The sequence below is a fragment of the Periophthalmus magnuspinnatus genome, chromosome 8 (assembly GCF_009829125.3).
Source record: "Periophthalmus magnuspinnatus isolate fPerMag1 chromosome 8, fPerMag1.2.pri, whole genome shotgun sequence".
NCBI classification, from domain to species: domain Eukaryota; kingdom Metazoa; phylum Chordata; class Actinopteri; order Gobiiformes; family Gobiidae; genus Periophthalmus; species Periophthalmus magnuspinnatus.
This window is the reverse complement of record NC_047133.1, coordinates 22,630,530-22,655,934: the sequence shown is the minus strand read 5'-3', so window position 1 is coordinate 22,655,934 and position 25,405 is coordinate 22,630,530. Positions and strand designations below refer to the sequence as shown.

The 25,405-nt window shown below is 37.7% G+C and overlaps 1 protein-coding gene across 1 annotated transcript in view; it reads right to left on the bottom strand.

The window, feature by feature from the left end:
- Positions 1 to 20,850, bottom strand: part of baiap3 (BAI1 associated protein 3) — a 57,650-nt gene extending 36,800 nt beyond the window's left edge. Inside the window, exons 1-2 of the mRNA XM_033971789.2 lie at positions 20,773 to 20,850; positions 4,562 to 4,707 (exon numbers count right to left, since the gene is read on the bottom strand). Of these exons, the coding sequence (XP_033827680.1) occupies positions 4,562 to 4,698 (137 nt within the window). The 5' untranslated portion in view covers positions 4,699 to 4,707; positions 20,773 to 20,850. The remainder of the gene's footprint in view (positions 1 to 4,561; positions 4,708 to 20,772) is intronic.
- Between the last annotated feature and the right edge of the window lie 4,555 nt (positions 20,851 to 25,405).

The following is a 25,405-nucleotide window of genomic DNA, read 5'->3' as shown; positions in this document are numbered from 1 at the left end:
GGCCTATAATTCAGAATACATTAACACAGGAAAATATATACTAAGACTACTATGAAAATATGTGCTTAAAGAGCCCATGTCACTCTATTTTCTCATCTATGTTATATTGGTGTTTTGTCATCATAAACAGACCTGGAGTTGTGTTTTATTTCATTCACACATGTCTAACACACAAACCCTGTATATTTAGGTTGAGTTTTAGGCTGAGTGGAACAGAGCATGTTGAGCATTGGAGATATAGACAGACTAATAATAAAGGATTACTCAAATGTGTGAATGAAACAAAACATAACTTTAGGTATGTTTTTGAGGTGATAGCAATATTATAACATGGCTTAAAGTTCACAGATGTCAATTGCATATACTATAGGACCTTTAATGTGATCTTAACTAAATGTGATTATTAATTTACAACCAGATAAAAAAACAAAAAACAAACATAAAGCATATTGTCCCATAGGATGTCTGAAACAACAATTTTTGATGCTTAAAAATAATCCCAGTAATAACTATCAAATGCCATTTTTGAATCTTCTATTTTTAGTCACCAGCTTTTGTTTTTGTTGGTTTAATGTTTCTGGATGACTTTGTTGATTATTTATAGCAAAGTTTATCTTGATTCATTTCCATAAATCTGATGTGAAAACAAAACACAAAAGGACACATTTGAATATGCATCAGCAGTGCGCCTCTAATCACTGTATGTAAATGAGAGAGAGAGATTTTGCTCTTAATTAAACGACATGACATAAACGACACATGGGAGTCATAATCATTAAAGGTCCTATATTACACAAAATTGATTCTTGTGAGCTTTAAACCATGTTAAAATGGTGTTTTCTCCTCAAAAACACACGTGGAGCTGTGTTTTGTTTCATTCACACATGTTTGAGTAACCCTAGTTTATTAGTCTGTCTATATCTCCAAAGCTCAAAATGCTCTGTTCCACCTTGTGATGTCATGAAGTGGTAGTTTTCTAGTTCAACAAGTTTCAACAGCTACTTTTTTACATTTTGTTCAGTAAAGATTGGCAATTTCATGATTCTAGTGAAGGCGTATTTAGTTTGAGTTTAAAAACACAGTGGAGCACTTCCTGACATCACGAGGTGGAACAGAATGATATAAATCCAGGGTTCATGTGTTAAACATGTGTGAATTAAACAAAACGCAACTCCAGGTCTGTTTTTGACAAGGAAATAACATTATAACATAGATCAGAAAATTGCGTAACATGGGCTCTTTAATGAGACTGAGAAGAGCCCCAATACAATCCTAAAACAAAACAGAGACTACACAGGCTGCTCTTAGAGATGACAACTCGGCCTTTGAACAAATGATATTAAAATCATTGAAATTAGCAGGTCATAAGTGGAGCGGTATAAAGCCTGGACTGTGTTAAGAAGCTGACCTCCTTTGTGCACAGGGATGTCACATTAGAAAATATTAGTGTTCAGATTATTCTCATAGTCAGAACCATAATAAGTTTTATTCTGATAGAGCCATTTCGCCGTTATGGTGCAATATTAAACTAATAATAATCATATAAACTATGATAAAATTTTAATTAGCGGATAGAGTAAAATACGGTTTAAAAAAAAAAAAAAAAAAAAAAAGGGTCTTAAGTGCACCAGTATGATTCCTGGGCTGTATTAACCAACTGACTTCCATTTTGTGCAGGGATGTCATCTGATAAAGTGCTAGTGTATTCACCATTATTGACGACGTAACCATTGTCTATTAAGTTTCCATTTATCCAGTGCATATGACGAGCTTTATGAAACAAACTCTGAATTAAAAAGGTATGTTAAAACCACAGTATGTAACTTTTTCACCTTCAATTTATGTATTTGTTTGTTCATTTTGGTTGTTTTTATTGCACCAAAATCATGTGTCCTTACTCTGGCGGGCTTGCATCTCCACAAACATGGCCTCGTGCTTGTTTCCCCTGAACTGGTACTCCTTTAGCTATACTCTTGTGTCACTGTATGGAGTGAAACGTATCTATCTTCATGGAGACTGTTCCAAATTATGGTGTAATAATGACTTGTCACCTCCAGAAAGTTGCATACTGTACCTTTAATTCGACGTGACCAGCCAGATCTAAAAACACGTTACATTTAAGCTTTTTGGGAGTAAAAATCAAATTGAAATGAATTTATTATTTTAGTTCTTATAATTATATGACGGTTATCGATGAACCAAATAATTCTGACAGCTTTATTTGTGTCCCTGTGATGGTTGAAGACTGAGAAAGAAGCTGCCGAAATAGCCTGTCTCTCATTTGCAAATTCACTATTAGCCGCGGTGTGCAGGTGGAACAGCTCCAGTCAAAACGAATAAGAAAGATTAACAGGCAGCGTCTAGGGTGAGAGCACAGCGAGCATCATAACCACGGCTCCGGCACAGCGGGAAGGCACTGGGGAGCAAAGGGAGGGAAAGAGGTGTGAATCTGGTGATAATAAAACACATCAAAAAGTCAACTGCTCGGAGATAGCATTATGAACATTGACAGGTTAAGGGGATAACAGATTTATTATTGTTTGACCACCATAAGTCACACACACACACACATATTTCTCCTATAGCTATGAAGGTGACGTGTCTTGCCCAAGGACACAACAACAACAACACGCAACTCTCTACAGGGAATTAAAAATAAATGCCGGTCGTTGTGGTTATTAAGGTCGTCAAGATCAATTAGAAACTTGATTATACGGGTCATTAATTGATTGTAGAGCTAAAAAAAATCTATATTAATCATGTAATAAACACTTAATTTTAGTTCAAGCTATATTACAGAGGCACCCAACTGAAATGTAGTCCTTAATCATCCGGCTTTTTAAATGGAGAAAGGTGGTGAATTAAAGTATGAATAAAAGTTAGCTTATTCATCCCATCTATATTTCACTTTGGTCATGATCTCAATAACTGTGAAGAATTTTCCTAGTAATCGTAAACACTCAAAATTGATATTGTGAGTGTTTACGATCATTAGAAACATTCAGACTTGAAACAGAACAACTGAATGCCATATTAATGAAGTTAATGCTTCTGTACATATATCTAGATAGACAGGTGATCAATACCCAGTGGTTTTATCAATGTATCAAAACTGCTAACTGAAGCTAGAGTCAAGAGGTGACTCATACCACAATCATCTCAACACTCAACCTGATCCCATCTCAGGTTATCCTCCATGTTAAAAATAGCCGGCGTCGTCATTGTGAGTATATGTTTGCATCAGCGGCCGTGTTTAGGTTGCTATAGAAACCCCAGGTTCGTACTATTACTTTTGGCTTCAAAACCAGACAAAGATAGAAAAAAAGTCAAGGGCTGATTTAACCTACACTGCCTCAGTTGTTGCTAGCTCACAAGAGCAGAGAACAGAAAGACTTTAACAAAAAGAAAAGAAAAAAATTCAAAGCCCATGTCTATCAATACTGATCTAAAAAGACAGAATACTACAGTCATTTCCACTACGCTTTTGTTGTTGTTGGTAATCATTGGGTTTCACATTAATTTTAGATGATGCAATTTGACAGAACTGGGCAAACTACGTAAATAATTGTTTTTGGTTTTGTAACAGTGTCAGGATTTTAGGTCATTTTGTCATGTGACAGTTGTGCAATGCTTTTTTGGAACTATTACTTGAAACAGGAAAGTAGCATCTGAAAGTAGCATCAGATTGAGTCAGAGTGTGTAATAGTGTGGTTGGAGTGACCTCAGTGAGCACAACAAATCTAGTACACTCAACAAAAGAACTGTTTTAAGCCACACTGCACTTCACTCACTTGAACGTAGTCATCATCTTTAATCTTAGGCCAGTGTGTAGTGCTGCTGCTCTATGGAGACTTTATTAAGGCACTAACTATCTCTTTGCAGACTGCGCTCGAGCACTTTCTACTAATTATTCAGTTTCCTTCTGATGTGCGATTGTATATATGTGTGTAGTGCACTTCAAGTATCCCACAATGCATCAACAGTGGACAGCAATGGCCTTTAGTTATCTTAATCTGAAGTTGCCGTGGGCGCTGCCATCATCGTTGGGGTTGTATTATTTTGCTTGGAGCTGCCGATCCTGACAGCAAATAAGTTTTAAACAGTCTACAAAGCTGTTTTAAAGCCTCATTTTACACAACTCAACCTACTTTTTCATCGGTTTTTGCAAATTCTCCATTGAAAATAAATAGATTCCCACTTAACCGGAAGTGCTGTAGGATTTACGGCAAAAGTGGGCAGGGCATAAGGTCAAGACCATATATTCTTAAAGCTACACCATGTAACTTTCTGGATGTGGCATGTCACCTGCACGATTTCATGGAAATAGAAAGTTAAAACCATACTTTGGAACATTCTCCATGGGGATAGAAATGTTTTATGACATACTGTGGAAGATTATAATGAAAGGAACAACATTTCCATAGAAACAAGCAGGAAGAGGACCTCCAAGAGTCAGGTTTGTGGAGATGCAAGCCTGAGTTATGGTAAGTTTTGCAGTGCAATAAACATAACCAGTGAAAACAAAAAAGAAACCTTTGTGGTGAAAAGGGGAGGAGCTTACCTGCGGGATAGAGGCTCAGGGTAGTGTGTGAGGGGGCTGCTGGGGGTGGGAGGGGGCGGGTCCCGTCTGCTTCTCAGGGATTGGCTCCTCTGCACCTGCCGCAGCACGCTGCTCTTCAGGTCCAGCAGTGTCGTCATGGTGTTGCCCTGGGAAACAGCCACAGAGTTAAAATTGTTTGGACACATGCACTGTAATGTGGTTAGTAAAATTAGGCACTGAAGGAGGACATGTGATCTTATATCAATATCTAACGAGCTAGTAGGGATGTGACCGTATGAAATTTCCATGGTATGACGGTATATCGTGAAATTGTGTATTTTATAATGCTTAATAAAAACAGTTATAGTTAAAAAAGTACTAGTGCTTTTGTGTGCAGAGATTTGGTGAAACACAGATCAGTTCATATTAGGGCAGTTACGCAGCCATTCAAAATACACTTTAAAGAGCGAATTATCTCAGGGCAAAAGACATGTTTTTCAAATACCCTTGGCTCTCGTTATATATTTAGTACAAGCATGAAATTAGCGTCATTTTAACAAGTAAATCTCCAACGTGTGTACGCACTGAGTGAAGTCTGTGAAGCATTTAAACTAACAGAACTATATTGGGATATTCGTTAATTGATGACAATAGTGACGCCCAGACATTTAAAATCAGGTTCAACAGAGGCTTTGACATTTGTATAAATCCTTTCCCCATAAATGATCTTTTTGTGTTCGTGAATGACATGGCTGCCTACATAAAAGTTGCCAAATAATGTCCTATTCTGTGTACATGCCCCTTAAACACCTCACACTGAAAAGACAAAAGGAGTTCTTTCTGTGTTGTTCCTTTTTAAACAATAACCTCAACAAAGACAACTGAGCAACCAGTCCCCAAACACAGGTCCCTTGATACTTCCTTTATTTTTAAAAATGAAAGACCTTCAGAAGTGGTAAAACAAAAAACATAGGCAGCAGTACTTCACTCTTTCGCCTGTTGTTTCTTGCATATCTTGTTCTATAATGAGCAAATGAAGTACTTTTTTGTATTAGTCTAGACAGAGGTGAGTTGGGCTGTCTGATGGTAGCTTTGGGGCCATATTTATGAAGGTGGGGAATACATTAAATTTGAGGGACTCTTTTAGAATAATCAGCTGCATAATGATCCCCCCTGACTCTTAACATAATTACAGTCTTCCTCCACTGCAAAAGGTGTGTGCTATTTCTGTCTGACTCACTATTTATCCTCCGACTTCATGTTTTTGCCACTGGAGTCAAAGAGCTTTATTCTAGCAGTGGTATAAAATATGTAATTGGGGCAGAACACAGTCACAAAGCCAAGTCTAATAAAAATCCTTGTAGAACAATATCACACAGTTAATATCACAGTGAGTAAGGATAACAGGACAGGACTGAAGTTAATGTAATTCAAAGGATAAAACACTTGTTGTAGACCTATTTACAGGGAGAGTATCAAAATATTTACTCGAGTAAGAGTACTGCTACACTGTAAAAATATATCACTCAAGTAGAAATAAAAGTACTGTCTGAAAACTATACAAAGAAGCACAATTTCATTATTTATTTCATCAGACTCAACAAACAATGCAATGTCTACATGTCCATGGAGACAAGCAGGCGGCGGACCCTCCAAATGAAAGGTTACACACTGCACTTTTAAAGCTGGTTCAGTTCTGCGAAAGACCGGTTACAGACTTTCTTGGTTGCTCGTATTTTCACAGGGTCTGACATATAGCCTACTTCTTTCACAGCTGGTTTAGTCCTTGAAATTCTATTACATTTCTAATAATATGTCACAAAACGACTCCAAAAAGCTCTATAAAGACTAATAATGCTGTTTTGCAAAGGACCTATTTATCAAACCTCAAAGGATCGGCACAGTGTTGCTATAGCAATTAACCCAGACCGACACAAGAGGTGTTTTTTTTTTTTTTTTCAAAAGCTCTTCTCTATGAGTGACCACTCCACAGTGTATGATCTCTTTAAAGTATTAGGGAAAATGAGGTGATAAATAGTGTGGACTGCTGGAGCCTTTGGGGGGACATCTCAGAGTCAGGGAGAGAAGGAGAGGAGTTTTAGGAGAGATGATTTAAAGACAGATCCGCCAGGGCTTGGTTTGATCCCTGTGTGGAGCCTGATAATGATTTTGAGGTCTCGGTGGTCTGCTTATGGTTTCCGTTGTACGCAGTATCAAATAGGAGTATTAAAATTTCAAATGTGATAGTTTATTGCTCAGTATTTAAGTTGATTTTGATATTTTTAGTTTTGTGTGATATATTTGTACTACTTTATAATAACTATGCTTTAATTAGCTGTAATAAAACATGAACAAAGACTTAACTCATAATGAACAAATTGTTTATTAAAAGTGACTCAGGCTTAGTAACTACTTAATTAAGGGATTAGGGTTAGGAGGGTGGTACATAGTTATAATCTATGACACCTGTGGATCATTAGGTTATAATTTGCACATTTTAAATCGCAATATTCATCTAAAACGACTAAATAAAACAAACAAATCCCCTGACTTCTGTGTTAAAAAACTACAGTGCCCAATGAGAGCTGATGTCGCCAAAAACCTCATCACAACAAAATGCCGTGGGGTTGTCGGGTAGCTGCACATCACACTAGCGAGGCAGGTAATTTTTTTTTCATGTCTATCAAAATGACACGACGCTAGCGAATAGTTTGTGTATCATCGATTAAGAATATCAATATGAAGAACGAGGGCAGTACAGAGCAGGGGGCATCTGTGAGTGGAGGTAAAAGCTAAGGTTGAAAATAAGTGATTAAAGATTGGTCAAACATGCATGAATCACTCCAAATACAACTTCGAGAGGGTAAATTAAAAGAGGAAACTAAAATGGTTAAAAGTCAATTTTGCAGTATAGGTCTGCTTTAAGTAGTTACTAAGCCTGACTAATTTTTTGTTAATTTGTTCATGTTTTATTAACTTGATTACCCATCATCAGCCAATTATAGCGGACTGCCTTTACTTTTCAACCAATCACATCTGAAGTTGTTTGGACAAATGCTCGTTCTCTCCCTTCCAATCGTCTGCTCTTTCAGCTGTTTACTCACCGGCTCTCCTCACATGTACTCATTTCCCCCCATCAACCTAAAATAATGAAAGCAGATCTAATTTGTTATGCTCCTCTTCAGTGCTTTGCTGAGGTCTGCTGGGGTCCAAGCACAGACTGTATAAAGAAGTGGGCTGAGTGAGTGTGACGTCACCGATAGCGTTCGGCTCCAGTCAAATGAAGCTCATCGAGGCTAGAGCAGTTATAGGGGCGAATTAGGAGCCGAGTACCATATTTGGAATTCCGACTGCGAGTATCATAGCAACCAAAGAGCCAATCCGGAGTGAGGCTGTTAAAGCTCCTTCAAGTTTCGCAAGGAGCGGGTGCTTAGCAACACTGTCAGTCAAATCTGTTGCTAACGCTAACAGGAATGACCTTGAGGAAAGAAGGCGCCTCATTTGTCTGTTATTAAAGTTCATATCTTTGAGTTACGGACACAATAGCAAAATAAAAATACTGGGGTCATGGAGAGTGGGTTAATACTGACATTTTAAGACCAAAATGAAGAGCCAAACAGCAGCAGAAAGGGGTGACAGTTTTTCAATAGAAAGTGAATTGGGACCAGATTATGATGGAGCTGGAAGTGTGCCCATATTCGCTTCCTATTTAGCACCATACTCACTTACGTTTCCAGAGTTTCCTATATTCAATTCACTACCAAAACAGCAATACGGTACATTTTAAATTATCTAGTGAATTATAAATAAACAAAACTGGAGACAAATGTACAAAATCCTGTTCTTTACTTCCCCATATATGTGCAGTAAGTCTACCTTTTATTAGGAGTTAATCCCTGTAATCTGAACAGAAGGTTGGATGTCTATAAATACACACAGTTCAATATTGAAGTCCTGGGAACAATCCTCAGTGGAACAAGATGCACACTGGCAGCGGCATCTTTCGAGACATGGTAACAGGAAGAAGGCAAGATCTGACCATGTGGAGTAAAAAGGATCATGTGGAGTCAGGGAGGACTGCGAATACAGACATTTGTGAGGTTGGCAAAAGAAGCAACCTCACTAAAGTCCTAGTGATCCACATATTTCACTATGTTAAAACTAGTCTACAGAAAGAAATGAATATTCTTCATTTTGTTATGTTGTATGTTCTATATCAGGGGCGCCATTTTGTTTTGTACAAACTAATCAGGGCACAGTGTTATATTTAATGTCAGGGGAGTCAACGGGTGGTGAAAAAGGGGTCCGTTGTCCCGGGCTCGAGAGTCTTAGGGGCTCAGAATTGGACCCTCTTTTATTAATTCACATTAGAGGGGGGCCCATGTGAAGCTTCTTGCTCTGAGCCCTCAAATTTCTGTCGACGGGCTTGTTTAAGGTATTATATGGTTAAGAATCATATTATGTTCTAACTTCATTCAGCTGTTTATTTATTGCATATAACCATATTGTTCATTTATAATATTTTTTGGGGATAATTCTACTTCAGGGTTATTTTGTTAGTGGCATAAGTTAGTTTCATATACTGTGACAACTCTAATCCTTAGGTAGGGCAACATTTGGATGCGTGCAGGCCTGTAAGCATTTATGAATTACATTTTATTCAAACTATTATCAATATTGGACAGGATTTTGACCAAGCGTTTCAAGAGGGAACCAGAGAAACATTCAACTTGGTACATGCTAACAATAGTGAATCTGACACCTCAGTAAATGAACCCTATAGTCCGCGTTATAAATGACTTTCTGTTTTGCTTTTTTCCAAAGTCGCTCTAACGCTTCTTTCTAATGCTTCTTTAGACAGAGATGAACACCTGTGATTTCCCATTATGAGTAAATAACACATTGCTCATGAAGCTATTGTTAAATTATTTGGAACACTTTGACCAAAATAAAGTGTTTTGGCTTTTGAAAGCAAAGGGCCTTCATCAAACAATTGGGAGATTAGTGGTGTGCCAATAGTGCTTGAGTCATCGCATGGGGTTGCAGAATAGCTTTAATAGGACTGTAAAAAGCAAGCCATCTGCAAACATGGAGTTGGCCTGAGTATGTCTGTTTTATTAGCCACCCCACACACAGATTCAATTCAGGGCACTCCATGAAGTCAACATGTTGAATTTGCTGAGTGTCTGTCCCTATTCTCTCCCCTATGATGCACTCTGCTGATATATACTAGAAAGTAGAGTCTTTAAAAAATCAATACCGGGATACTAATTGCTACAAAAACTAGTCCTGAAACAAAACACACAGTGAAATCAAACTGAAATCTTCTATGGGGTATTAACTGCTAACACATAACATATTTACCATGTTGTTTTATTGATGTGAAAATGTTATATTTGAATCCCCCTCTCCCGCACTAAGTCACTCCACATTCAGAGCGCTATCGGAGCACAATCAGCGTGGATCCCGCTAATGAAACTACTGCACATTGTGTCAGGTTTGTGAAGTTGTAGTATACTGTTTTATATCATGCGTTTATAAATTTTTGTATTTTAATATTGAAAACGAGTGGCAAGAACTGATATTATGGCACTTCACCCATATTGCCTAGTATGAACGTAGTGTGTGACTGTTCGTGGTGGTCGGAGAGGCTAATTGCGCAGATTGGCAGCCTCACTTCCGTCATTCTGTCTCAGGGCAGCCGAGCGTAGAGTGAACGAATAATACTCTGTAAATCGTCTTTGATTGTCCAAAAAAAGTGCTATATAAATCTGATGTAATATTATAATTACTGCTCACCATAAGGAGTGTTTGAACAATGCCTGGGAGAGATCACTAGATTACTCAAACATGCATGGATGACTTCTAAAACCTCTTCAGGCATGTTTTTGGTCGAGGGAACCTTATAACATGACATAAAGCTCCAAAAAGTGGCTCATTTTAGCTTCACATAATACCTACTCTTGAGACCCGTGTGCAGTTTCCTATAGCCACTTTTACAACATTATTCAGTGCACTTTTTTAGACCGTGATTGACAGCCGCGTGAGAACAAGTCACGATCCTGAAGCAGACATGAAAAGGGGCTTTCTCCAGTCCCCTGTTTTAGCTGTGACATTCAAAACAAGGAGGAAGGAAGGAAGAGGAGGAGGAAACGTACAAATACAGTGGTTTATAATGCCATAAAGTGTTCACGCTAACGCTTACAATTAAAGTAGCAGCGTGTGATCCGGCACCGTAGGAACATGCAGTTTGTATTAGATGTGGAGAACAATGCAGAACTATTATTCAAAGCACTTTAAACTTGACAGAATGAAAATGTGTCACAAGTGGGGTTGGAAATTCATTGCTTTTTAATCAAGATCAAGATTCAGTCATTTTTAATGGTTGTTTTAACCAAGAGGTCCCCAGCTGACCCCGTCTGTAAAAGCATGTGGTTTGGATCAGAGTTCAGACTTTGGAGGAACACATTATTTTCTCTGTTAAAACGCTATTGTTATTACAAGCCCTTTTTGGTTTGTTTTGGAAAATAATACTGAAAACGATTTTGATTTTATTTGAATTTAATGAGGGAAAATACAATAAAATAAAAAAAAATGGTGATAAATAATGGATTTTTTTTCTTTTTTTTTTTTTTTTTTAGAATTTTGTTCAATTAATACAATGACAAAACTCATGAACCTTTCTTTCTGTACTGGATTATGGAGATATAATATATGATAATAATACATACAGATTTCAGCCTCTACTTTGAAACTTTTAAAAACACTCTCTAAGTCAGCCCTTTCTTTCATAAGAGGTGATGAATTTAAAAGTCAAGGCAAGTTTATTTGTATAGCTCAATTCGTACACAAAGTAATTCAAAGTGCTTTACAGAATAAGAAAGACATTAAAATCACATAAATCAAAACATAAATAATCACAAATGATCATCATAAAATTAACATTAAAACAGAAGAGTGTAGAATAAAAACCTTTCAGTCATATGCACAGCGCAACACATCACATCTTCATGAAGACTGCTCCAGGTTTTAGCTGCATAAAACTGAAACACTGACCCTCTATGTTTAGTCCTGACTCTGGGCACCAGCAGGAGGCCAGTCCCTGAAGTCCTCAGAGTGTGAGATGGTTCATGTGGCTCTAACATGTGGGAGATGTTCTTTGGTGCTGGTCCATGAAGAGACTTGTCACAAGCAGAGCTGCTTTAAAGTCTATTCTCTGAGCCACAGGAGCCAGAGACCTGAGCACAGGACACATGTGTGAAGTACTTCCTGGTTCTACTCAGGACCCGAGCAGCAGTGTTCTGGATGTACTGCAGCTGTCTTAACGCTCATTTAGAGAGGCCAGAGAGCAGGACGTTAGAGTAGTGTAACTTACTGTAGTCTAACCTATTTAAAACTCATCACTGTTCACTCTATGAAAAAGTAGGTTGACCATCACTATCTGTCAGAAGAGAACAGCAGTGTATAAAATGTATTTATAAGGGACTACTTCATAGACTGCCTGGATATCTCACTTGCTTGTTGAACTTTGATACAGAAACATTTCAAATAAGATTTCATGACTGCATACGTCTAAGGACTGGCTGCATCAGAAAATGATGGGAAAATGGCTTTTTTGCTTTTTGAGGCTTCGCAGAAATTGAATATATTTCAAGGACAAGCAAAACAGTTATACACACCTGCACATGTTTTTAATGTTTTAAATGGACTTATGTACTTATTTATGTTGTATTGTTCTGCATTGGAACAGGGCGCCATGAAAAGGAGAGTCTGAGTGTTCTCATTAGGTCTCCCTGTATAAATAAAGATACATACATAAATCATTTGAATTGGTCAGTCTTATATTGAACTGGCTTTTTTACAGTTAAGTGGAAAGTGCTGAACTGACCTGAGGCAACTACAGGCCATTAGAGATTACATTGACAATAGCCCATGTCCTTCAACTGCCTTGGACTGACTGAGCACCATTCACTCACAGTTAGTCTCAATAGCGACAATTAACATTCTCCTGCACGCAGTTTGGATCCTGAGAGGAGGCCATTTTTCCTATCATCTGAAGTGGTGAATTTGTGTCACTTTTAGCCCGTGAGCGCTATGAACCTATCGTGTGTGACAGGGAAGAAGAATGTCCACTTGAGTCTGATAGAGTAAAGAGCAGATAACAAATGTGGATCGATGAAGTACTGACCCAAGGCTATAAGTGCCGTCAACGTCTGTATTTCGGCTCCTCATCCAACAATGTGATCCAACAATACAGAATGGGACTGGTTGCATAAACGCTTTGTATGGGGTAACTTGAGAGGAAATAAAAACAATGTTATTAAGTGTAAAAAAAATGTATCAGAAAGGGATTTGTTTGAGGAGGATGTTAATAACGCATTATAGTATAGTGATTGGGTAAAACTTCATGATCTAAAAAGCATCTTACTTCATTGACATAAACTATTGTAGAGTAAATGTGAGTGCCTGAGATCTTGTTTTTTTGTTTTTTTTCTTTTAGCAAGTTCTCCAAAAATATTCATTAAAATCATTCTTTTTTTGATATATTATTATTGGATAAAAAAGATATATTGACCAAATATTCTACACTGCATTGGTCTTATAGTGCACAGTACTAGGATGACACCGACGGGAAATGTTGTGAGCTTATCTGGCCAGCCTGAACCACACACTTTGACAAAACTTTACAAAGACGAACGGATCTGCAGCCGTATATCCTGCCTCCCCGATTTTAGAGGGCGTGATCGACAGGTGGATTAACCAATCAGAGAGGCGCATGGTTTGTTCGTGTCAAAATAAACATGGCTGCTTACACGTAAAGAAAAAAACATAAAGGACTGAGAAACAGCGCAAGTTAAAATAGGTTATATTTTGTTCTGAATATTACGAGAATTTTTAAGAGGTGACGTCTTCTGCATTTGAAAAACACGTGAGACAAATGAACGACTGTGGCTGGACTGTCTCAGGTTAGGGTGGAGGATTTTCACCTTCTGTTGTCCAGTTCCAGATCATTCTAAATTCGATCAAAATGTAGATCGAAACAGGGGATACAAGGACCAATCTTCATGTTAGTGGGCAAACATCTGTATCGACTGTGCTACCCTAGGTCTTGATAATTACTATATTGACTGGAACCATTTTTTTTTTTGTGACTCAGTATTTACCGTGTGCATATTCGCTTTGCAATAATCGGCTGATTTTTGCTATTCTAGTTATAAGACGATACGAATTGACCAGTAAGGGGTTGAATAAGTCACTTCTATGGCTAATTATTGTTTCATTCTGTTGTTTATTTGTTGGAGCCCCTGCCTTTTAATTTCTCTGTAGTAATACCGTGCTTCAAAATTTGTTATACTGACAGGCCTAGCTCTCCAGAATACAACTATATTTCTTTGATTTACATGAACTTCTTGGATATTTTTTTTCCCGAACAGGCAGAACAGGCAGAATATTATCTTACACAAGCAGCAGAACATATTTCTCGCATGCATTGTACTGTAAAACACTGTCTGGTTTAGATAGTAACATAACCTCAGAATCTCTTTGCACCAGCACAAAGAGCTAATTGTCTTTCATTATCAACACTTAATGACAGGGACTATTCAGTCTTTTGTTGGGGAGAGTCAGTACAATAGTTTTTCATAGAGACTTGGCTGTTTGAAAAGGAAAACTTGGCTGTCAATCAACAACTTCATCTCGTACCAATCGCATTTTCAGAACGGAGGGTTTGACTAGTGGGAAAGATCCTTCAGGCTCACTACAAGTCGATACGGGCTCAGAATAAGAGTTATTTTAGCGTTAAGTTTTTGCTACTTCACCTTAAAGACCTTGTGTGACTGTCATGGCTAATGGAGCTGCATGAGTCACCTCTTGGGTAAGATATTTGGAAGCGAACGCTCACATGTGCACAGTAAGCGTGGCGGGTGTAAGTTATAAAGTTAAAATAAAAAGTTATAAATATAGAAACAGTAATATAAGTCAGTTTTAGAATTAATTGGGATCATAGAGGTTACAAAAGTATAGGGATCAAAGTGGCACAGTATCTGGTTCAAATCTTACCTACTTCTCCCACCCCAGTATGAGTCTGGTATTGACAAGAAGAGCAGTTACTTCATAATAACTACATCTTAATTAGCCTTAATAAAGCATGAATAAAGACTTAATTCTTAATGAACAAAAAAGTGTATTAAAGTGACTCTTGCACGCTTTAAGCCATGTTATATAATATTGTTAACTCATCGAAAACATACCTTCATTCACACATGAGTAACTCTTTATAATCAGTCTGTCTACATCTCTAAAACTCAAAATGCTCCGTTCCACCTTGTGATTTCATGAAGTGGTAGTTTTCAACTTAACAGCTCCTTTTACCTTTTATGTAGTAGAAATATGCAATTCCAGGAAGGAAATTATCCAAATGATTCTAGTGAAGGTGTGTGGAATTTAAAATGATTTAAAGATGATTCAGTCTTAGTAGTAACGTTAAGGTCAGATTTTTGATTAAGCAGTTACTAAGCCTGAAATATTCAGGCTTCACTTTGTTCACTATGAATTAAGTCTTTGTCCATGGTTTATTAAGACTATTTAAGTGTAGTTTCTAGTGTGTTACAAATTTAGCTTAAAAATCAGTAGGTAGACAAATATACAAGTAGACTGTAGCTCAACTGACAATGTTTTTCCACTTATGCGAAGGTCAGCTGTTTGAATCCTGCTCTCCACATTTACATCATTGGTTGATCGGTCAGAACTATTTACCTGCAGGTTGGTGGTGCAATTCCAGCTCCCACAAAAGAATATTGTCACTTATTGAATATTGACACTTAACTCACCTTGCCTCTGGTGTCTGCGCACACCGGTGAGTGGTTCCTTGATGTAAAGCTCTTTGAAAGCGCTATATAAAAATAGTTTTTCTATATGACAAGTGATTTTCAGTCTAAGGCTGTAGTCGACTAAATCAATTCAAAGACATGTCCTTCAAATCAATTAATCGACTAAAAAGGGCCATGGCAAAAGCTGTCAAAAGTATTACGTATCTCTCTGTATCTGACCTAAACTGCACTACACTGCAGAGGGAGTTCATGAAAAACAACTATTTATGCAGAAGTAATTACTAGGGAACAATCTATTTATATAAAAACAGATTAAACTTCTTTTTATCTTTATGTATACAGTGGAATCCAATGAGAGCACTTGGCCTCTCTTTTTCATGGGTGCCCTGTTTAAAGTACAATACAAGCAGAAAAACAAACTAAACATTATAAATGTCCTTGCCTGTGTACATTATGTTTCCAAAGTATTCATCATTCCCATAATTGTGTTCATGCCATAACCCCCACAGCCTCTGATATGACTCATGTACAGATGTTGTTGCGCTCTGAACCTGTTCTCCACTTTAACCGCTACACCATGTTCCTTGACTCTTACCCATACATGTACTATAGCACCGTTTGCAACGTCACCTTTGAACAACACCTAACTATATTGTGCTAAAAACACTCTTGACTGGTAGTGAGTCGTTGTCGTGCTGTCTCCCAGGTGGCCTCATTTCAATTACACCAGTGGATCTCTCCCAATTGGATTTTCACTGTCACAGGCGTCAGAAATAAGTGACAAAAAAACAGTTGTACGATGGGAGCCAGGGAGACATGGACAGAGCCAATGGCGCTGTGGCTGCATCATGTCAATGGCGTGCCAGAGAAACACGCAGCTTTACCGGTGCGTCGGTCTCCACAGAGACCCATGAGGGAAAGAAGAGGAAAGAGGGGCCTTGCTGTTAGGGATGGAGTGTCTCTATGGTAACCACAGACATGAAGGGCTGGTAAATACAGGTAAATGAAATTGGACAAAAAGAGATTATCATTACCGGGGAGCAAGGGGAGCAATAGAGAAACAGTGTAATCATGACAAGCATTATGCAATGACTTCGCTTGGTTCATAATGCATGTCGGAAGAAGCAACGATTTATTCTATTTTCAACATAGCTGTCTCTAAAGTTTGAAAAAATCAAAAGGCACATTTGTCAGACCCCCAGGAAGAAAAATTAAATCTCAAAGAGGAATTACAGAATCACGGATGAATAGAACCTCCCCCTGGACACACAATGATGACATCAAATCAAAAGTTATGCAACACTCAGTTTCAAACATATGGAAGAAAACTCTGTTAGGATAGTATTTGTTGAGCATCTATCATTGCGATAAATAAAATAAAATAAATAAATGCATACAAAAAATTAAATTAAATTAAATTAAATTAAATTAAATTAAATTAAATTAAATTAAATTAAATTAAATTAAATTAAATTAAATTAAATTAAATTAAATTAAATTAAATTGAATTTAATTTAAACACTTGAAAATTATTGATACTAGGATGTTGTTACATTACTGAGACTACCCACTCTGCCTGCATACATCAACATGCAGCAACATATGAAGAATGTGAGAGTTCAAAGGTCAGCTAATGAAATGGCTCTTTGGATGAGGTTATTGCTGTTCAAAAATACATTGAATACGAGGCACCATTCTCATCCCATATTACTGAATACTGTACCAAAATGCTGCTCATTTAAATGCTTCCGCTTGTCAGAAAGGCAAATGAGCGTAATATTGTCGGGGTCAATAGAGAACCAGCGGATTCACATTAGCAGCCTTCAAACAAACAGCACCATTATCCTCAGATTAGTCTTTCTGAGTCGCTCAATAACATCCCTCCCAGGTCATTAGGCTTTTGTTGTCAAAGTGTCTGTTTGAGCGTGAAGGTTTGAAGGAGGTGCGGTTACAGCCTCAATTAGGTATCTGTAGATTACACCAAATAATGAGCATTCTTAAAGAGGACATGCTTTTTCAGTGCTAAACTACAACATAGAACATTATTTTACATGTTGTTCATTATAAACCACATTACTGATCTAAAACAACTTGGTAATAGAAATGGGTCCATTGGCTTCCTGTTAAAACAGCAGTGTGATTGTAAGAAGTACAGAGTAGTAGGTGGAGATAGGGGGTAGGGTAAGACAAGAATTTTCTGAGCACTCAAGCCTCAAATGCAGGACAATGAAGGATTATTCAAACATGCATGAATCATTTGAAATTGCAGGAACACAGTTTATAATATGGTTAAAAGAACAGACACTGTGCAATGTACATTTTAAAATGTAATGGTTTTAAAATGTCACAACAAATGTATCAGAACATTTCTGATGCAACAAGGTAAAATGTGCAATGTGCAAATTAGGTTGATTTGTTTAAAAGTTTTATTGACTGCTTCTTTCTGTGTTTTCTTTGAATGTATGACCAGAGTTTTTTATTAAATGTTTAGCTATTTTATCTATTATTCCAGATGCCATTCCATTCATATGCACTTCATAAATTGTAAATCTAAATCTTTTTTTAAGTAGCGAACCATGCCCTCAGAACATAGGCGTTCAGTCACTCCTATTTACAAATATAACTATCAGTAAAAGTACGATGGTCTATGGTCCAGTGTCAAATCTACACTGATGTATTGCACAGCTCCTGGTGCACATGACAACCAATCAGACGCTTGTGGTGTTTGCTGTGCCATGTGCGTGCTGTGTGCGTGCATCTCAGAATAAAAGTTACTATGGGTTGAATTTTAGACAAGGGCTGTGATTTGTTGATCCACAAAGAATATAAGGAAAACTGATTAAAAACAGCTCAGAGCAGCTACAGTTTGGCACAAATGCTGCATATGAGCCTAATCATCGGAAATCCCTCTCATGTGCTCATCACACAGTCTGAGCTCCTGCAGTCTGGAGGAGATACAGTGTTCCTTTATACAAAAATAACAGGTAAAAACGTGTTCATGCCCCAGTCTCATTGAGCGGAGGAGCCTGAGTGATGTATATTGTCCAGCTCTACATTTTTCTTTTGTCTTTCTTATGTCATGTCATATCTGTATGTTAATGACAGTAAATAAATAATTAATTACATAACAAATAATGAATGCAAATTAAATAGTTTGGATTCCCCCAATGCACCTGGACCCTGATTAGCAGGTGATCGTACGGTTCAGGTCTGAATTAGGACATCAGTCCTCTGCTGAGCGGGGCCTGATGTTGGGCTATAAACCAACCTTATACCCCTGCACACACCTGCAGAGGTGCACGTGGGGCAAACTGATGACAAGTTCTGATGCCTGGGTCCTGTGAGAGCACTGCCAACACAAAGCATTCTTTACTAACTTAAAAAAAAATAATGGAATAAAAAAATAATGATTCTCTTCTGTCATTCTAGATATGATTAACACATTTTAAAAAACTGTAAAAAACAAAGAGCCACTGTGAAAACTGCAATAATGAACATAATCCAAACAGCAATAGCTTGTTAAGATGCAGCTATCTTATTACCTCACCTATGGGCCTTGTATGACCAGGCTTCAACGGAAACCAATAAATCAAAGTGCCACTTCCATTTCAGATCTTTAGCCAGCGTTTCCAGTGGATTGCTGTGGAGGCTGCTGTGTGTGAACTCTGTGCCTTCTGTAGATAACACATAATCCATTTCCCAGCATGTATTTGGCCCCTAAAGAAACTCCAGCTGTCTACGTCCATATGCTTCAAGTGACGGGGATCTGATTTTCCAACCAGTATGGAAAAGAAATCTTTCCAGACATCTTGTGGCATTGAATAAGTGATCTTAAAGGAACACTATGTAACTTTTCTGGCCACCTATTTGTGTCCATGGAGATGTCAATGCAAATTACAGTGAGCGGGGTCACCTCTACACAGATCTGAACTGTAACTTGGCCTATGGTGGTATCACCTGCTTGTTTCCATGGAGATGGAAACGTTTCATACCAACCATTGCCACCAATCTTCAGAATACAAGATAATTATAGATACATTCATCTGCATATATTTTCTATGAGGCATGGATGACTGCAGTCTTACTCAGCTATGGGACTATAAGTGACGCAGAAGTTACAGAGCTTCACAAAAAAGCACACAACCATTCACTGGGACGTTATTATGGCACTGGACAAACTGCTCTGCCAATGTACCTCTAAGATGTGTCCTCTTAAACACATTACACCTAACCTAAACCAGCAAAAAAGTGTCAAGTTTAACATTTGACAGGAATGAAACATTTTACAGGCAACAAATAAATAATTTATAGTTAATTTAGTATGAAATAGTTCTTTGCGGAATGTCCGAAACAGAAGATCCGGTAATGCGAAACAATAATAACCCTGAGAAGTGACTTTTTATCGCCCACTTTGCAACCATTGTGATCCTGCCACTGGAAATTGCAGCCATTGAAAATTGATGCAGACAATTACACCACCTCCAGACTTTACATTGATACAACGCACTGCAATTAATGCCTACAACTTTAAAGTCCTTTCTGTCCTACATTAACATAACCATTGTGGATAACTGCTGGTCAGAGGTTATAACAAGACTTGGGGGTTAATTATTGCTACATATAAAAAAACAAAACCATCAAATTAACTCCAGCAGTTACCATTGAGTGGAGCTAAATGCAGTGGGTGAACTGGTCTCCATCAGAAGGCAGGCGAACAAAAAGGGCTACGGGAAAGCAAGCCCTGCACTGGTTCATAATAAATGCTGCTTTTCTTTTCAGACTCGTAATTGTTTTCACTGAAGGAGAAAGCTCATTTGTGCAAAAGGAGGCAACAGCAAAGAAGTGGCTCTACATCCTCAGTTTAGTTTACAGTTATAATCATGCAACTTGATAAAAAACAGACTATAGTGCCATTTTATATTTTCACATGCAGGAATGGGATTACAATGCAAAGTTTTCTTCTTGTTTATGAGAAAAAACAAGAGCAATGTGATGACTCTTTGCAGATTCAGTGCTAGAAACATCTTGAGAATGCCCAAATCTTGAGAATGCCCAAATCAATATGACCAAATGGCAATAACCAGGGATGTTTATATTAAGCAAAACAATCAAAAGTAAAGTATTACGCAAGGAACATGCTCAGCCAAATAACAAAATGAAAACAACAGGAAGAATTAAAAGACTAAAACATAACTATTGCACAATAAAAACCTTGTAATGAAAAAATAAATCATGTATTACAAAGCAGTTACATTATAATTAGACGAAAACAACTTTTACGCACGCACATATTCCAATCAACAGGTGTCTTTTTCCCAACACGAATGTCAAAAGTAGGCTATGGCTGGATATACTCGCGTGTGAAGGTGTAAGGTGCAGCCTGGTGTCGACAGAGCCCCTTACCTGCGTCTCTACAGTTGGCCAGTGCACGGTGGTCGCTGGTGCGTCTTGTCAGAGTTGGAACGGATCAAAAGGAGAGGTGAGAGCAGCAGTGGCTCACAGCACGTCACAAACTTGCACCAAAACAAGCTTCCTGTGATTTTCTTATGATGCACGGAGGACTTAAGAGCATTTTAGACCCATTCCAAATGCCTTTCCCCCCCAGCTCACGCGCGCCACCACCGCCGATGCTCCGCCAAATATGGACATAGGAAGTGCGTGTGCGCTTCAGGGTGTCAGGACTGGGTGGGGAAACGCAAAACTGTGAACCGATTAGCAGATTATCAAGAAAATTGGTGGTTTAAAATGTAAAACAATGTCATAAATAACTTGTTTGACGCGTGCGTAATAGGTTATAGGTTTGGCTATGTTTCAAAGTGATAACAACGTAAATACAATGCGTAATTATAGCGCACTGAAATTGGTGGAACATACCAGCTTGACAGGATTTTACTTTCTTTAATTTACTGGAAAGTGACAGTGAAACTAACTTGTGATTTCCGCAGTGCGCCTGAACGCATCTCCTGGCTGTTGCTGAGGGACGTCGCCGAGAAAAATCCTGTGCATCGCAGGAGAGCAGAGCTGTCAATCACTTTGTCATTAACGCACTTTTACTCTGTTGATTAAGAGCAAAGTATCTCAGTCTGGAGGTTTCTGGATTTTCCCCGAACATGTCTGTTTTTTTTTGTTTTTTTTTGTTTTTTTTCTTTTAATTGCAGAGACATAACCCACCTGTTGAAACTTAAAATGTGACTCCACCCCTGATATGTTTGCTGTAACAAGAGTTAGAGCAGAGTGCAATGTATTTAATCTTATTTACAATGGTATGTTTAGATATGACAAAATCAAAAGCAAGTATAGGAAAGTTATTTTAAAACATATTTCAGGAAGAACAGCCCAAGTAAAGCAAGACTGTTGTTGTGGTGTATGGTTTAAATAGACTATATATTTCACTATATTCATTTATTTGCGTTCAAAGGTTACGGTACACTTATTTATTTTCTTTTTATTATTACAAATGTGTGCAATTATAATTTTGGTGCTTCATTTCAGTATGCTTCAACATGTCAGTCTATAAGCAATCTAAATGTAGAGTCCAGGTTGGCACAAAGAGCTGCTTCAGTTCAGGTAGGGCATCTGGAGTAACGTCAAGGATGTGTAGTAGGAGACAGGGGACTTTTGTATGGAAAGTAAAGAAGTAGAGTGCCATCTGGTGTTGAGAAAAGTCAAAAGTTTCAGCAGTCAATCCCAGGGGCCTGAATTCTCCCTAACTCCAGGTGTACCTGTAGATTTCCTGCAAAAACAAACTGTTGAACAACACAAGCTTGTTACTCTTCTAATTGTAAACAACTAAACCCACTCTGATGATCAGCTCACCAGGCGTTTTCTCACTCGTTTGCACAATAAGGCACGTGTGGAAGGAAGGCCAGCGCACAGGCTTTAAATAGGCAAAGGGGCATTAATTATACGGCTGTCGAGAAGAGGTGCGCGTTAAGCTCAGAAATGATTTCACACGTCACCACTACACCAACCACGAGCAGTAGCAGCAACAGCAGCAGCAGCGCGCTCCCCGTGCGTCTCTGTGCCACTTTACGAGAGGAACCTCCATCAGACCTCAGCATCCGGAGATTATTACAGCAGGCGTCATTAGTGGTCACTTCAAATACATGCACTGACTTTTACAAATGATTGAGATACTATACCAAGCTCCAGTGAAAATGCATGTGATTCTCTGTACTGTATATTATTATTATTATTATTATTATTATTATTATTATTATTATTATTATTATTATTATTATTATTATTATTATTATTATTATTATTTATTAATTTATTTTTTATTTTTACTATGTGGTGTCTTAAAATCTTAAAAATATATAAAAATCAATGAGAGAAAAAAAAGCTGCAATGAAAAATTCACTGGTGCAAACAAAGCTCTAAAGTGTGTGACCTAAAAAAAATTTGATGCAAGTAGACTCATTTATTTGGTTAAGTACAGCTGTATTTTTTCATTAAGCCATAGCCAACAGTTATTATTTATTCTTTAGTCCTTTTGTGCCAAAGCGTGTTGAGTCAAACACCACATAACTTTCAGGAAATGGCATGTCACCTGCATGATTCCAAATACAAAGTTAAAACCATACTTCAGAACATTCTCCATGGAGATATATGTGTTTTATGGCACACTGTGGATTATTTTAGTCAAAGGAGGGAACTACATTGTCATACCTCCAGGCAAAACAACACTCAGGTTTGTGTAGATGCAAACACACCCACAGTGAGGAAGCATGTTTTTTGGTGCAGTCAAATATTTGTGTTTATTTTTTTGGACTAAAATGTTACACCGGGTGCTTTAAAGAGCCCATATTTCCTAATCTATGTTATAATGTTGTTTCCTCATCACAAACAAACCTGGAGTTGTGTTTTGTTTCATTCTCACTTTTTCAACACACAAACCCTGCAGATTTAGGCTGAATTCTTCCAAACTGAAAACACTCTGTTCCACCTTGTGATGTCATGTGATAATACAGGAAGTACTCCACTGTGTTTTTAAACACCACACACCTTCAATAGAATTATTTGGATGATTTCAGCCCTGGAATTGCCAATCTCTACAGAACAAAAGATAGAAGTGTGTTAACTTGAAAACTACCACTTCATGACATCACAAGGTGGAAACAAAACACAACTCCGGGTCTGTTTTTGAGGAGGTGACAATATTATAACGTGGCTTTGAGCTCACAAGAGTAAATTTTGTGTAATAAATGACTTGGACTGGACACAATACCCAACCAAACCAAATATATAACAAATGTAAGCTGTCTCAGACTTTTATATGCTCATGAACAAACAAGGAGAAAAAGTAGTTGTCACCTCAGACGACCGCTGTTTCACCAATCACCAATATATTGTGAGTGCGAGATGTGATGAGTTGTGACACTGTTCCTAAAAACTGGAGCGGTAGAAGGATGGCATACGGCTCTTCCTGCAGTGAGGAGACACATGTGACCCTTCGCCTTGTTTCCATGGACACATCATTAGACAACTTCCCCATCTGGCTCCGACTGCTCTGAGCGTCTGTAGAGAATAACAAGAGAAGCATTTAGCCCCGCCATGAAACAAAACACACTGTTATCTCCCATATCAAAAACATTCAAGTGATAGACATGGCACATATGCAACACTTTCAAGTAACAACATACATACATACATACTCTACGTAATATTCATGGTATAAATTATAGGCTAAATTAAACTGGACCCCAATTCAAATTTCTTTTAAAGATGCATCCATTTACTGTTTTGATTGTTTGCTGCACATAAGTCTGATTTTAATTGAACTGGCTGCATAACCTCTTTTTTATTGTTGCTTTTCACAGTTTTTCCTTTTGATTACATTGTACTTTACCATGAAATATCCAAAAAGTGAATCACAAACGTTGAACTGACTTTCTTTTAGTCACTAGACCCAAGAACTTGCTATATTATAAGAAAAATCTGAATTCTAACAGTATTCATTTTAGCTGTTCCCCATCTGTATTAAATATAATTGGCCTATAGAATGTTGTGTAGTCACCTGAAACACAGCAACAAGTGGCATTATGTGAAGCAGTGTAACAATATTTTTAAAAAGTGATAATAAATGACTATTAATACTATTATAAAAAACTAAAACAGAACCAAATATTTCCATTTAATACAAATAAAAATAAAAACAATTTGTGACATATTACCATCATAATCCTCACCTTCTCAAGCACTTATTGTCTAAATTAATTTTGCAGCAAGGATTCTGTCATGCAATCCCCTGAGCCTGGAGCAGAGACAAATTTGAAGCAGTCTCCCACATATTTATAGGCTGAAGTGGTTTGCCATCAGCATCGCCAGTGTTCAGAGTCCAGTCCTCTTCATCAGAGGGAACACAGTGCTCCCAGCCCCACTTATCAGCTGTCACTCAAAATCATATCCTCTCAGCCACATACATGACACAAAACAGAAAAGAGCTCATGTCATCGCAGCCTAAAGGAGCCCATATGTTTTATTATTATGTTTTATTAATCATTCATGAGTGGACCGGTATCACTGCGTCACACTGACATATTCTATACATAAAAATAAACTATAGAGATTAATGAATAGAGAAAGGCTTTTTGATTTATTCAGTCTTTATTTCTACTACAAGGAATAGACTTTATAATTGGACATGTGTGTTTTGATGTTGTGGGGTTGCTATGCCTCCCCTCAGGCAGTAGAGGAAACTGGCAGTATATTAATGTAGATATATTTAAAGAGTACTCATAATTATACAAAAACGCCATACTTACGTTAGATTTGATAGTAATTTGTATTCACGCTATTAATGTTTTGCATATGTTTCAAATTAGGTCACACGGTTTCGATACATTTAAATTAACTGGACTAAACATAGGCATATAATAATAAGTTGATTCCTTTTGTATTTTAAAGGTGTACTGTGTGACTTTTCTGGTGGAGGGTCTGCTATGTTTGTTTCCATGAAGATGTTACTGCTTTAAGATATTTCATTTATCTATCTCCATGGAGACAGGCAGATGATGCTAAAAGGTCAAGGTGA